Source organism: Podarcis filfolensis (genome assembly GCF_964270895.1).
Source record: "Podarcis filfolensis genome assembly, chromosome: 9".
Lineage (NCBI taxonomy): Eukaryota > Metazoa > Chordata > Lepidosauria > Squamata > Lacertidae > Podarcis > Podarcis filfolensis.
In genome coordinates this window covers 76,804,797-76,818,507 of record NC_139610.1, presented here as the reverse complement: position 1 = coordinate 76,818,507, position 13,711 = coordinate 76,804,797, and the positions used below count along the sequence as shown (strand labels likewise).

At 54.3% G+C, this 13,711-nt stretch overlaps 1 protein-coding gene and 1 long non-coding RNA gene across 5 annotated transcripts in view; one reads left to right on the top strand and one right to left on the bottom strand.

Annotated features, from left to right (window-relative positions):
- The window catches only part of SFXN5 (sideroflexin 5), an 88,928-nt gene extending 80,276 nt beyond the window's left edge, over window positions 1-8,652 (top strand). For 3 of the 4 annotated variants that reach the window (XM_083571763.1, XM_083571764.1, XM_083571762.1), the window contains one exon: window positions 2,713-8,652. In XM_083571763.1, coding sequence (XP_083427889.1) covers window positions 2,713-2,790 — 78 coding nt within the window. In that variant the 3' untranslated portion in view covers window positions 2,791-8,652. The remainder of the gene's footprint in view (window positions 1-2,712) is intronic. The other variant, XR_014538449.1, reaches the window with a different exon arrangement.
- LOC310742534 overlaps window positions 1-13,711 on the bottom strand; it is a 353,556-nt gene that overhangs the window by 21,966 nt on the left and 317,879 nt on the right. The window lies entirely within an intron of this gene.

The window sequence follows — 13,711 nt, the reverse complement described above, 5'->3', positions numbered from 1 at the left end:
TACAGGACTTCCGATGTATTAAATTGAACTTATAAGCTGCATAAAATGTGTGGTCGCAAGATAAAAGTGCAAGCGAATCGTTTTTTGAGTGACGTCCTGCAGGACAGGAGGGTGAGATTCCTCCAGATAACAAGAGGTGTGTGGCGTTTTTATAGATCCTTGAGAAGCACTTGGAAAACAGAGAGAGAATAATTTGCAGAGATGGAGAGAGAAGGAGGGAGGGAGGGGGAGAGGGAGCGCTCAGAGTGTGTTGGAGAAGAGACCCCTGCGATGTCTTCGCCCTGCTGTGGAGGCAGCATTGATGCAGTTTTTGAGAGCGGTTCTCCAAGAAGTTCAAATACGGGGCATTGTTTTCCTGGGTATTTTTGCAGACCAGCTCCCACCCAAACGGGAAGGAAAGGGATGCCCCCTCTTCACCTGGCTGCCACACCTGTGGGCATGGTCTCAAAGGGCCAAATTAGCAGATGCACTGCATCCCAGGCGCATTAAGAACACTCTTGGAACCCTGAGGCTCAGTTTGGGTACCACTTGGCCAAGAAGGTTGACAGACTGGAAACGGGGATATGGAGAACCAGGGTGTGTCCCCCGCCCAGGGGTAGGGGGACAAATGTAAAAGTGGGGAGAGTGAGATGCACATATTAAAAAAAACAGATATTTCAATGCAAAGCACAGGAGGGCGGGGCGGTTCTCCCAATTTTCTTTCTCCATCTCTCAGCAAAGAATGCTACTCTATCTGACTGGATGATTCATTGCTAATCTGCTCCGATGCTTTGACCTTCTTGTAATTTAATCCCGTGGTTTATCAACCTGCTCTCAGCTGAGAGGTTATACAGATCCTTCCACACCTTGTTTTTGGAGATCTTTTAAAAAAAAGAACTGGAATGCTGCCAGTTTTACCTACACTTGATCATCTTCTCTTGGCTCAGCATCCTCCTCTGTTGTGCCCTTCCGATGCTCCATTGTTGGAGGGTCTCTGAGACAAATACCACTGTCCAAACTTCTCACGTCACCCCCCAGAACTCAGCCAAACCAAGACAGTGGCCTGTGCAGAGTGGCGTTTGGTGCCAGGCCAGGGGAAGGGGTCCTTTTGGCATCCGGGGAGGTGACAGAGGAGGCCCAGTCATGCGCAGCTGCCTCCTTGTGTTATCTGTCTTGCAAGGGGCTCTGCTATAATCCGGGTCTCAGGGAAAGCCTGCTGATCGTCCCAGATGGGAGGTTCAAATGGGCCATCTGCTCCTAGACAATCGCTGGGTAATTAGTTTGCCTGCAACTGGCGGGGCCTTTTTCACTGCAGAGTCAATGATGTCTAAGTTGTGCTTGCCTCTCGTGTTCCTCGCCTGAGGGTTGATGTGCCCACTTCTGGTCTCCTCCGCCAACCTTGGAGCGAGAGGAGTTGTTCCCTTGCTTGCCCTGAATTCGCCAAGGGGCTGAGGGTTGCTTGACATCCTGACTTCCACGCGTCTCGAATGCCTGTCTCCATCTACTCATTTAAATGTTGGGCTGGCCTCTTGGATAGGGAGGAATGCTGGGAGGTTCCAGCCGGGGAACCCGCGAGGGAAGCCTCAGAAGAGGAAGGCTCAGAGCCAGGGGGTGGTGCTGGGACACGGAGGACAGGCCAGAGGAGGAAGCAGGGCAGAATGGTTGGGTGCTGAACAAGCGACAGGCTAGAGTGAGAGAGAGGAAGAAGAGGCAGAAAGCACTGCAGACACAGGGCAGGCAGCTGAGAAGGAGGAGGTGGAGGTTGAGGCAGCAACAGATTCACAGTTGCTGGGCAGCTCTCCTGTATTCATCTCCCCTCCTTCCTTGTCTCTGCTGGGAGAGAGGGTGCCATGGGACTGGCGACGCTAAATGCCCAACATCTGGCAGCCCTCCTCCACAATGGCTCTGCTCTGCCCCATGGCTGGAAGCAGCCGTACTTCCAAATGCCATTTCTGGAAGCCATGGGACGGAGAGGGCTCTTGCGATCAGGTCCCAGTTGCAGGTGTTGGTTTCTGTGTGTTGCCACTGTGCAGTGCTGGAGTCACAAGACTGTTTTGCATTCCAGAGATTCCAGGCTGTTGGAAGTCTCACGGAAGACAGGAGACTGATGTGACGTTACTGGTTTCCTGTTCCTTTGTTTTTCAGTTGCTCTCTGCTCTCACAGAGAGAGGATGTATTTTCTTTTCTGTCTGCGTAGTTAGCAATAAAACCTAGCAGTGTAGCTCAAACTTCTCGTCTCTTCCCTGTGCTGGATACTCTGCGTAATGGGGAACGTTCTTGGAGTCTCATCAAAGGCTCAGGTCGTTAATTATCGTCGGAGGGCAATTCCGGAAGAGTAGGTCGGTCGAACGCAGATTCTGACAGCAGGATCCCCACAGGCATCTGTGGCCAGGAAGGAGATTCCCACTCAACATCAGGAAAAACTTTCCGACATTTCAGCAGTAGGGGGGAAGGTGGTGGGGTCTCCTTCCGTGGAGGTTTTTAAGCAGAGGTCAGATGACCATCTGTCCTTGATGCTTCATTTGAGATTTCTGCCTTTCAGGGGGTTGGACTGGATGACCCTCGGGGGCCCTTACAACTCTACAATTCTGCGTTCTTGTTGGCCACTGTGAGAACAGGATGCTGGGCTGGATGGAGGGCCTTGGCCTCATTCAGCAGCCTCTCTTCATGTTCCTGTGTGCTGATCTGCTCCTCCTGACCTGCCTGTGTTTTTTCTCCCTCCCCCTTTGGCAGATTGAGACGTCGCGCCTGGAGCCCGAAATCGCCCGGGCCACCACCAGCGAGACCCTGGTCTACAACAAAGGGTTGTAAGCGGAAGCGGAGCTGCCGGGCCTGGGAGACGGAGAGGCGTGGAAAGGAGAGGGAGGAAGACTACGGAGGGGGGAGGAGGAGGAAGGGAGGGTGACTAAGACAATAGAAGGAAAGAGCTGGAGGACCTCGTAGTATCTTCCCACCGCCAAGAGCTGAGCGTAAATTAACACTCTCAGAGACCCGGCGTCTCACGTCGGTCGGAAAGATTAATATTTAAAGTTTTAAATTAGCAACAGTAACAGCACAAAGGAAGGAGCGCCAGGGAGGGAGGGAAGGAGCCAAGAGCCAACATCCTGAACCCACAGCAGAGGGAATTGTGGCCCCTTTCCGTGGCTCCGCTCGGCTCCCGTGTGAATGTCGGCCTCTCTTCTCCACGGCACTTTCGCCTCCCAGCCTGAGGAGTTCAGCCTCCCCTGCTCCGTTCAGTTCTGCACAGCATTCAGCCCCCGGCGCATGACTTAGAAGAATTAGGTAGGTAGGGCGTCTTGATAATCGTACTCTTTCGATTCAGTGTCACTCTTGCACCAGTCGATGTGCACAGAATCAATCTTAGATCCGCAGCACTCGCTTTGATTCTAAACAAATAACACGGCCAAGGTCGTAGCCGACGCGCAGCACCCACGTCCCCCACCCACCCGTCCCCCACTGGCTTGAGGACTGCTGCCACACTCCACCACATATATATCTCTCTCCAGTGGGCGAGCTCACAAGTTAAATTTGCCCTGCTCTAATTGCAGCCGTCACTTGGTTGGTCGGAATGTGTGAAGCTCCTGTGGTGGGTCTCCACGGATCGTGGCCTCTTCTCACCCTCCGGCAGGAGGTAGCAAAAAGCGCTGTTTGCAGGTTGCACACTCCCCATCGTGGGGTGGGGGGAGCTTTCCGGCTGGCTGCCAACTCCCTGCCCGGCCTCTTGGGTGCCCGATGCGCTGCCATCATGCAGGGCTCTGCCTACGCAATGAGCTCGCCCAGCCTTCTTCCCCACTTGGCAGCGGTGGAGGTGCTTGGGGACCTCCCTGCTTCTCCTGCTGCTTCAGCCCCAGATGCCCCGTGCAGTGCCATAAAGGGAGAGAGGCAGGGGGAAAGGCAGGGCAGATGTCCTTCCAGAGGCAAGAGGGAAGGGTAGGTAGCAGCCATCAGCGGGGAGGGTCACTGCGTGGCCCAGAGGAGGAGGCAAACTTCAAACGGGGTTCTCTGCTGGAGAAGGAAACAAACTCGGCTGGAATAATAACCCTAGTGAAGAACTTTCTGGGGGTGAACATTGACAGTGGAACAGACTCCCTTGGACGCTGCTTCCTTGGAGGTTTTTAAGCAGGGGTTCTGAGATTCCTGCATTGCAGGGGGTTGGACTATATGAGCCTGAGGTCCCTCCCAACTCTGCAATTCTATCATTCTAATATAGCAGAACTACGCCCGGGGTTTCCATTGGCAGCGCTCCGTAGATTTGAGCCACCAGAGAGAACCTTGGGCACAGGGGTGCCAGTCTGCAGTGTTTGGCCCAAAGCAGGCCGCAAGCGGCGGAGGGGTCTGCCCCTCCTGGTGCATTTCATTCCCAAGCTGTGGGGCCTGTTTTGACCCCTGGAAAGGGTTGGGAAGCAGGGAGGAAATGTTTGTGTGCAAGGAAGTGGAAGGAAGGAAGGACTGATGCTCTTGCTGCTCTCCTTCAGGACTCTGCGTTAGAGGAAGAGGAATATACAGTGGTACCTCGGGTTAAGAACTTAATTCATTCTGGAGGTCCGTTCTTAACCTGAAGCTGTTCTTAACCCGAGGTACTATTTCTGGGTTAGTGGATTCTGTACCCTGAAGCGTCTGTAACCCGAGGTACCACTGTACAGTCATACCTCGGGTTGAATGTGCTTCAGGTTGAGCGCTTTCGGGTTGCACTCCGCGGCAACCCGGATGTAACGGAGCACATTACTTCCGGGTTTCACCGCTTGCGCATGCGCAGACGCTCAAAATGACGTCACGCGCATTCGCGGAAGCGGCAAAATGCGACACGCGCACACGCAGATGCGCCATCGCGTCTTACGTTCTATTCAGGATGCCAACAGGGCTCTGGAACAGATCCCGTTCACATCCCGAGGTACCACTGTATTAGATTTTCCACCATGGAAGAGGCAGCGCACACAGCCAAACAGACACTGAGATGGGAGTTCAGTGGGTGTGCACACACTGTGTGCTGAGCGGTTGCCTGGGGAGCTCCCCCCCACACCGCTGGAGAGGGGCACAGGGCACCCAACCCCTGCCAGGGACCCCCTCTGCTGATGTGCAGCCCATTCCCTCGCTCTTCCTAGATTCCTTGAAGTTTGAACCCCAAGCCTGGTTCCTAGGAGGAAGGAAGAAGGGGCACCCACAGCCCCTCTGTGGCGTTGCGCCAGGTGGCCCTGAAGATCCCTTCCAACTCTGCAACCCTGTGACTCTCTCTGTCTCCACGAGGCGCTAGTCTGGGAGTGGAACGAATCCGGGGGTCTCTTTCGGATTTCTTGTTCCAAAAGCATTAAGAGGGTCAGACTGCTTGGCTGCCAGGACAGGCTGGGGAAGCAGCCGCCTGTCGTCAGAGATATCAGCCATTTCAGGGAGCCTCAGTCTCAGGTGACCAAAAGAGGGGTGTGGGTTGTGAGTCATGCAGAGGATGGCACACAGATCCTCAAAATAGCTCACTTTTACAAAGAGTAGGCTACCCTTTCCTGTGGATGTCCGCAGGTCTGAAGACCTCTGAGCACTTTAGAAGTGAGCCTGCGGCAGCTGAGAATCCTGCCTGTGGGTTTGGCCACTGTGAGAACAGGAGGCTAGACTAGGCGGGCCTTTGGCCTGATCCTGCAGGCTCTCTTAGGCTCCTTCATAACACTGTAAAATTCAGAACAATTGCAATTAGCTGCACATTTATTCAAAATCTAATTAAAACTACTTAGTTTAATTAATTCAGCAAAGCAGATGAACTTGATCCAGTGATACCAGCTTTTCGAAGCCTCATAATCATTCACACCTCCAGTGCCCCCATTCTGCCCCCTTACCTCTTAGCAACCCCCCCCCAGGCATCCCACTGCGCCCCAGGAGGTAGGAGCACCCGTTTTGGAAGGCCTGAGCCAGATGTTAATATGCTTTGAAATCTCAACAGGTTCCAATGTAGGGTTGAAATGCAGGAAATCCTAGAACGGTGGAGTTGGAAGGGACCCCAAGGGACATCTAGTCCAGCCCCCTGCAATGCAGGCATCACAGATACGTAGGTTTTTGTCCTAGGCAAATCCCCTGCTGCCCCCCCCAGCCTGCCTCCATGGGGGGCTGTCAGGAGGGAGGCCTTGAACTCCCCTAGGATCAGAGGGATCTGCCTTCCGCTGAATGAGGCCGTTGGTCCCTTGAGCTCAGAGTTGCCTGCTCTGCACTGACTGGCAGAGAGATTGAACCCAGGCCCTTCTGCATGCCAGGCAGGGACTCTGCCGCTGAGCTATGTGGTCCCTTCCTGTCTCCCACCCACCCGAATGGTGAAGTCTCAGGCTCTTCTTGAAAGGGGCACCTGTGAATCCCATGTGGGAAGGGACCCCTTCCTGATGAGTGTTTTCTGCTGTTGAGTAGCCCCCTTTCCCCTGCTGGACCCCTTGGCCAGAGGAGGCCCTGATCCTGCCTCATCTGGCCCCCTTCCTGCGTTCATGGGCTGGGAGCAAGGGCTGTTTCACTCCCCCTTCCCTCTTGGAGAGCAAGCAAACGTCCGCTTCCCTCAGCCGGGGCACCGAGCGAAGCCTGAGCAAAAGCCCGCAGCCGTCCGCCTAAAGGCTAATTAATTTTTCCGCCTCCCCAAAGGTACAAAGGGGAGCCTGTGATCTTGGGACGGCGTCGGCGGTGTTTGGTGTTTTATCATTTCCCATAATTGGGGAGACGGGGGAGGGGGAGGAGCCCCCACCAGGGTGGGTTGCTCACCTCCGCAGCCCGTAATAATGAGATGATCATCCCTCTTAGCTTTTAATTAGAACCGAGCAGCTAATTGATTTCTTGGGTATGTTAATTAAGAAATAATGAGGACGGCATTGCAGCAGGAAGAGGCGGCAAAGGGTTGGGTGTTGGGTGAAGGAGGAGGAGGAGGAGGAGAGGCCTGCGAGGGTCCCGGGGGTGTCCCAAAAACCTTTGCCATCCCAGCTTAAGTGAGTTAGATTTGCCAAATGGCAAGGAGGGAGATTCCAAATAAACACCTTGAAGAACTTTCTGAGGGCAAGAGCTGTTTGACTGGGGGACAGACTCCCTCAGAAGGAGGCGGCCTCTTTAAGCAGAAGTTGGGGGGCCACCTGATAGGGATGCTTTTGCCGAGATTCCTGCATTGCAGGGGGTTAGACTAGAGGACCTTTGGGGTCCCCTCAACTCTATGATGCTATGAAAGGAGGGTCCAACTAAGCAGTAGGAATAACTTTCTGACGGTAAAAGCCGTTCAGCAGTGGAGCAGACCCGCCTTGGAAGATGGTGGACTCTCCTTCGGGGGAGACTGGATGGCCCTTGCGACAAACACACCACAACTCTACTGCTCCTTGATTCTATTATCCACGTCCAGGAGGAGATCTGTGGGGAGAGGTTTTCCCCTCTTGCCCACACTCCCTCCCACGAAGGCCCCCCACCATTGGGTGAGGGGAGGTTGACCTTCAGCCTGTTCTCTCCAGAGGCTGTGTGTGGGCAGGATGTGTCCGGAGAAGCCAGCCCTCTCCCCAGCCAGAATATCTGCCTGCCTGCCCCCTCTGGGGGAGTCCTTTGCCCAGCTCCCCAGGGCTGACTTCTGGCATCTTGCAGGGGAGCCCAAGGGTGGGGTGGAGGCCAGCCTGCAGGAATGGTGTTGAGCATCATGCGCACCCCCTTCTGCTATGGAAGTGTCTTTGGGCAGCGGCGGAGGGGGGACCCCCTTGTGAATATGCACCTGGGGCACCTGGGGACGCAGCAGCTCTCGCCTCCCTCTCTGGAGGAATCCCTTTCCTTGACCCATTCAGGTATCATTTGGCATGGAACCAAAATGTAACCTTTTCATTTGAAGGAAACAAAAACCCATTTATCATGGGATTGCATGTAAAGGGGAGCCAAGCGGCAGCCCCGGAATGCCTGTGTAAGTTCTGACTGCCCCCAAAGGGCCACTAATCTCAGGGTTACGCAGGAGCCACGGATCCAGAATCGGGGGTGGGGGGGAGGGACAAGTTCTTCCTTGGTTTCCCACCCATTGAATTCTTTTCCTGGAGCTCATCATGAAGCCGTATGCCAGAGGGCTTGGGAGTGGGGGCATCTCAAACACCCCCTTGGCTTGTGGCCCTTTTCCTGCATTGCCCATTCCTGGCCACAATGTTCTCAGGAACATGGCGCATGGGTGCTGACAGCTCATGTGCAGGAGAGGACCACGGCTCTTGCAGGAGCCCAGCCATCCAACGGAGCAGCCAGGCAGGTCCCACCTACGTCAGAAGGGGCGCACCGTGGGCCTGGCTGGGCTCCGGACTGCAGCTCCCCAGTAGGCTTGGCTGGCCAGGCAGGGGCTGTGGTCAGAGTTCAGGGCAGCACTTGGGCCCAGGGCCTGAGCCTCCCTGGGCCTCGGCACCCGGCTTCCTTCTGGGGGGCCTTAGGTGGTCCTCGGCACCTAGATTTGAATGCACCTTATTGCTCTCTCAAACTGCAAATTGTAACTCGGAGGAGGCTGAGGGTGAAGAGGCTCTTCCTTGTCCTCCTCTGAACTCACTTCGTCTTCCAGCGACTACGATCACCTGACTGTCTGAGCGCAGATACCTCTGTCAATGCCAATCCACTTGGAAGTGTGCACAGTGTCTTTTTAACTTCCTCAATAGAATTATTGACCGTGACACTTTATGTAACACTTCTAAATGTCTGGAATAAAAATGACATAGCTAAGCGGCTCCTCTCCTGGTCAGTCTGTGGCTCTTTGCCTGTGGGTTGCGCGTGTGATGTGCCCACCTGGGCCAAAGTGGCCAGGTAGGTGCCTCTGGGAGGGCATGGAGCCTACATTGGCTCCCAGTACATTTCCGAGCACAATTCAAAGTGTTGGTGCTGACCTTTAAAGCCCTAAACGGCCTCAGCCCAGTATACCTGAAGGAGCGTCTCCACCCCCATCGTTCAGCCCGGACACCAGGGTCCAGCTCCGAGGGCCTTCTGGCGGTTCCCTCCCTGCGAGAAGCCAAGTTACAGGGAACCAGGCAGAGGGCCTTCTCGGTAGTGGCACCCGCCCTGTGGAATGCCCTCCCAGCAGATGTCAAGGAAATAAGCTGCTATCTTCTCTTTAAAAAGACATCTGAAGGCAGCCCTGTTTAGGGAAGCTTTTAATGTTTGACGGACTATTTTATTTTAATATTTTGTTGGAAGCCGCCCAGAGTGGCTGGGGAAACCCAGCCAGATGGGCAGGGTATAAATAATATATTATTATTATTATTATTATTATTATTATTATTATTATTATTATTATTATTATTTACTACTGCTACTGCTACCCCACCCCATGCCTTCAGCCATTGACCTAGATGGTTTTTCAAAGAGGCAAGTGAGAGAAATTCACAGAGGAGGCGGCTGTCGATGCCCACTAGCCAGGGTGGCTATGCTTGGCACCAGTTGCTGGAAACCACCCGAAGGGAGAGGCCTCTGGTGCTCAGATTTGCTTACAGGCTTTTCATAAGAAGCACCTGGGTGGCCACTGTGAGGAGGCTGGATGATTTGGGGGCCCCTTGGCCTGATCCCTCAGGTTTGTCTTGATGCTCTGAGATTCATTTTACCACACCTGCCGGCAGGACCACCTGTGGCCTGCATTCCCCTCTGCAAGCCTCACCTTCAGGGCCCTCCCTCCTCCCTCTCAGGCTGTGGTGAAGGCCAGTCCCTGCCCCTCAGCGGCTCTGCTCAGATTCCCAGCCCACGCACAGAGTGCCGCCTGCCTTTTATCAGTCATCCAAGGGCACTTCCAGGCACTGCGGCGGAAGGCAAATGTGTTTTGAGGCGGCCTCGGCCTGGACATTCAATCCCTGGCGCAGGTGTGAAGCCCTCCTCAACCAGAAAGCCTTCTGCATACCTGCCATACCTGCAGAGCACCAGCTGTTCCTGCAGTGGGGGGGGGAGGCCTCTCTTCTGCCTGATGAGTGGCAGGAGCATTAAACCCCTGGCCTTGAAAAGAGGCAGAGCAGCGGAGGAGGGAGAGCTGTCATCCCCGCTCTCTGATGGGATCTGTGGCCGTAAGCCGGCTGTGTTGTCACCAGGCACAATGGAGGAGGGGCCACGGGGGAGCTCGTCTTCCCTGAGGTCAGAGGTGGGGGCGCGTGACACCCACTACCTCCGCTGAGTGGCAGGGCTCAACAGGCAGAGGAGGCCAGGCAGAGGCAGCCGCCTGCTTCTAGAGAAAGACACAGAGGGTCCTCTCAGGTCCCTGACGCTCCTCTGGGAATGGATCCCTCGCCTTCGAAGTTCCAGCCTCAAACAGGAGGAGAGGGCCAGGGCCTGGTGTGCAAGCTCAGCGCCTTCCCCAAGTGTCTTGCTTGCTGTAGCTTGTAAGAAGGTGAGGAGAGCCTGCTGGATCAGGCCCATGGCCCATATGATGATGATGATGATGATGATGATGATGATCTGCCCATCTGGCTGGGTTGCCCCAGCCACTCTGGGCAGCTTCCAACAGAGATTCAAAATACATTAAAACATCAGTCATTAAAAACTTCCCTGAACAGGGCTGCCTTCAGATGTCTTCTAAACGTCAGGTAGTTCATCTCTTTGACATCTGATGGGAGGGCGTTTCACAGGGCGGGTGCCACCACCGAGAAGGCCCTCTGCCTGGTTCCCTGTAACTTTGCTTCTCACAATGAGGGAACTGCCAGAAGGCCTTCAGGAGAGGGACCCCGGTGTCCGGGGTGGAGACGCTCCTTCAGGTATACAGGACCGAGGCTGTTTAGGGCTTTAAAGGTCAGCATCAACACTTTGAATTGTGTTTGGAAACGTAACCCAGCCTCCTGTTCCCACAGTGGCCAAGCAGTTGCCCAAATGAGAAACCCTCAAATAGGACGCAAGCACAAGAGCAATTCTCCCCTCCTGAAATTTCCAGCAACAGGTATTCAGAAGCATCGCTGCCTCTGGCCGTGGAGGCAGAGTAGAGCCGCCATGGCCAGTAGCCGTTGATAGCCCTCTCATCCTCATCCATGAATCTGCCCAATCCTCTCCTAAAGCCAACCAAGATGGCGGCCATCATTGCCTCTTGTGGCAGGGAGTTCCACAGTTCCAACCAAACTGGCTTGGCCCTGTCCACAGAATGGAAGATGGCAGGATCCCCAAGGGTGTGATCTACAGGGAGCTGGCTTCAGCCACCAGGTCCATTGGCCAGCCAACTGCGTCACAAAGACGTTTGCAAACAGGGGCGCCAACTTGAATAAAATACGGGGGGCTGGTAAGTCCTGCCCCACATAATCACATGGCAGGGTGCACCCTCACCATTTGAATGGCCTAGCCCCCTCAAATATTTGGGGGGGGCCAAAGGGAGCTTGGTCCCTAGGGGTTGGAGCCTATGTCTGCAAACGAGACATGGCGGCTGGCAACATCAACCCCACCGTGTGGAAATCCCTTGCAGGCGACCGCAGTCCCTGAAGACAGGCAGGCAGGCAGGTTTTGCATCCAGAGCAGTGAGAAGAGGAGAAATGGCTGCTGAGAGGAGCACAGAGAGAAGAGACGCCATGTTGCATCTGCAGCAGCCCAACCGGACGCCTTCCTCTGCCCACATGCAACAACACATGTCTCTCCTGTATTGGTCTCTACAGTCACAGCAGGCGCTGCAAACTGCCAACTTCACCCCCTCCAAGGCCCCCTCCTCCATTTTCTCCAGAGACAGACGGATGCCATCCTGGCATGCTGTGGGAGGGAGTTCCACGGTTTAACTAGCTCACTGCTGCCTTGCAGAAGGCACGAGGGAGCGGGCTCTGCTCCCTCTGCCCACCCACACCTGAATGGGGTCGGGCGATTCACTGAGGGAGGGGGGTTGGCAGGGGAGCAGAGAAGATGGCTTTTGATTCCCCTCCCGAAGCTCAGATCAAAAAGCCTCCTCATGCACAAGTGCCACTGCCAGAGCCTTGGCAAAACCTCCAGGCTGTCTCGGATGCACAAACCTGCTGCCTTATTCTGCAACCAGAGCCCGGCTCCTTCTATCGCCCCCCAGAGATTTACTGTCTCCAGGCATTTCCTGCAAAAAGGAAAAACACCCAGGTTTAAAGGGGTTCCTTTGCACCTTTGCAAGCTGCTGCACTTCATGCGCCCCTTGCAGAAAGCAAGGCTTCTGGCCTGGGGGTCTGCAGGGGGGCTTAGTGCCAAAGCTGCCTCAGGCTCTTCAGTGGGGTCTCTCCAGAGCTTGGCCCTTGCCCTGGCCTGAGGCCGTCCTGGATCTCATTCTCGGCTCATCCAGGAGGACATGAGCCCAGGTCCCTCCCCATGAAACTCAGGCCGGCCAGAGGAACACGTCCCTTTCTCCCAGGAAAACAGGCTCTCTCTGCTCACTCCCCTTGACACGGGGGTCTTCAGCGGCTGGTTCTCAACAGCACAAAAGGAAGGAAGGAAGGAAGGAAGGAAGGAAGGAAGGAAGGAAGGAAGGAAGGAAGGAGGGAGAGAGGGAGAGGGTCCCCCAAATGCAGTTTGGAGTTAAAGTGGCCACCCACGTTTGAAGACTTGCCATATTTTTAGGACTCCCCTTTTTCCTGGGATTGAAACTGTTTTGAATATTGTGTTTTAATGGTGTAAACTACCTTGGGACCTTAGAGTGAAGGGCAGGTTAATTAATAAAATAATAATAATAATAATAATAATAATAATAATAATAATAATAATAATAATAGGAATAGGAATGCATACCCACAGCCTCCCCTTTCCTCACCTCTACTGCCCCCCTCCCACTCTGGGCTTCATTTTCTGGCAGCAGAGCCAAGAAAAGCAAGAGTGCCACCTTCTGGCCACCAGAGAACTAATCACACAGTGCATTGCAGTACGTTCTGTGTTGCTCAATTAAAACGCAGCTTGCAGTGAAGACAAGGAGGCCGGTGGAGGACGCGCTGAGCGTTCTGGAACAGCCTTCCTCAGTCTGGAGCCCTCCAGGTGTTTGGGGCTGCAGCTCCATCAGCCAAAGCCAGCAGAGCCATGATGGGTGGGGATGCTGGAACGTGGCGCTCTCCGAAACATCTGCAGAGCACCCAGCTGAGGAAGGGTGATCTGGGAGAAGAATGAATATCGGCAGAGGCAGCCTTTGTGGCAGGTCCTCAGGGAGGAAACACAACAAGCTGAAGCAATCAGGCAATAACGATCCAGGGGAATGAAGATGAACCCTTTCCTCCTCTGACTACTGCCTCTCTAACTCCACCAGGCACCATCAGTGCCAGGTTCATTATTGGCTAATAATAATAATAATAATAATAATAATAATAATAATAATAACTTATACCCCGCCCATCTAGCTGGGTTTCCCCAACCACTCTGGGCGGCTTCCAACAAAACACTAAAATACAATAACCTATTAAACATTAAAAGCTTCCCTAAACAGGGCTGCCTTCAGATGTCTTCTAAAAGTTTGGTAGTTATTTTTCTCTTTGACATCTGGTGGGAGGGCGTTCCACAGGACGGGCGCCACCACCAAGAAGGCCCTCTGCCTGGTTCCCTGTAACTTGGCTTCTCACAATGAGGGAACCGCCAGAAGGCCCTCGGAGCTGGACCTCAGTGTCCAGGCAGAACGATGGAGGTGGAGATGCTCCTTCAGGTATACAGGACCGAGGCCGTTTAGGGCTTTCAAGGTCAGCACCAACACTTTGAATTGTGCTCAGAAACGTACTGAGAGCCAATGAAGATCTCTCAGGACCGATGTTACATGGTCACGGCGGCCACTCCCAGTCCCCAGTCTGGCTGCCGCATTCTGGATTAATTGTAGTTTCTGGGTCACCTTCAAAGGTAGCCCCAC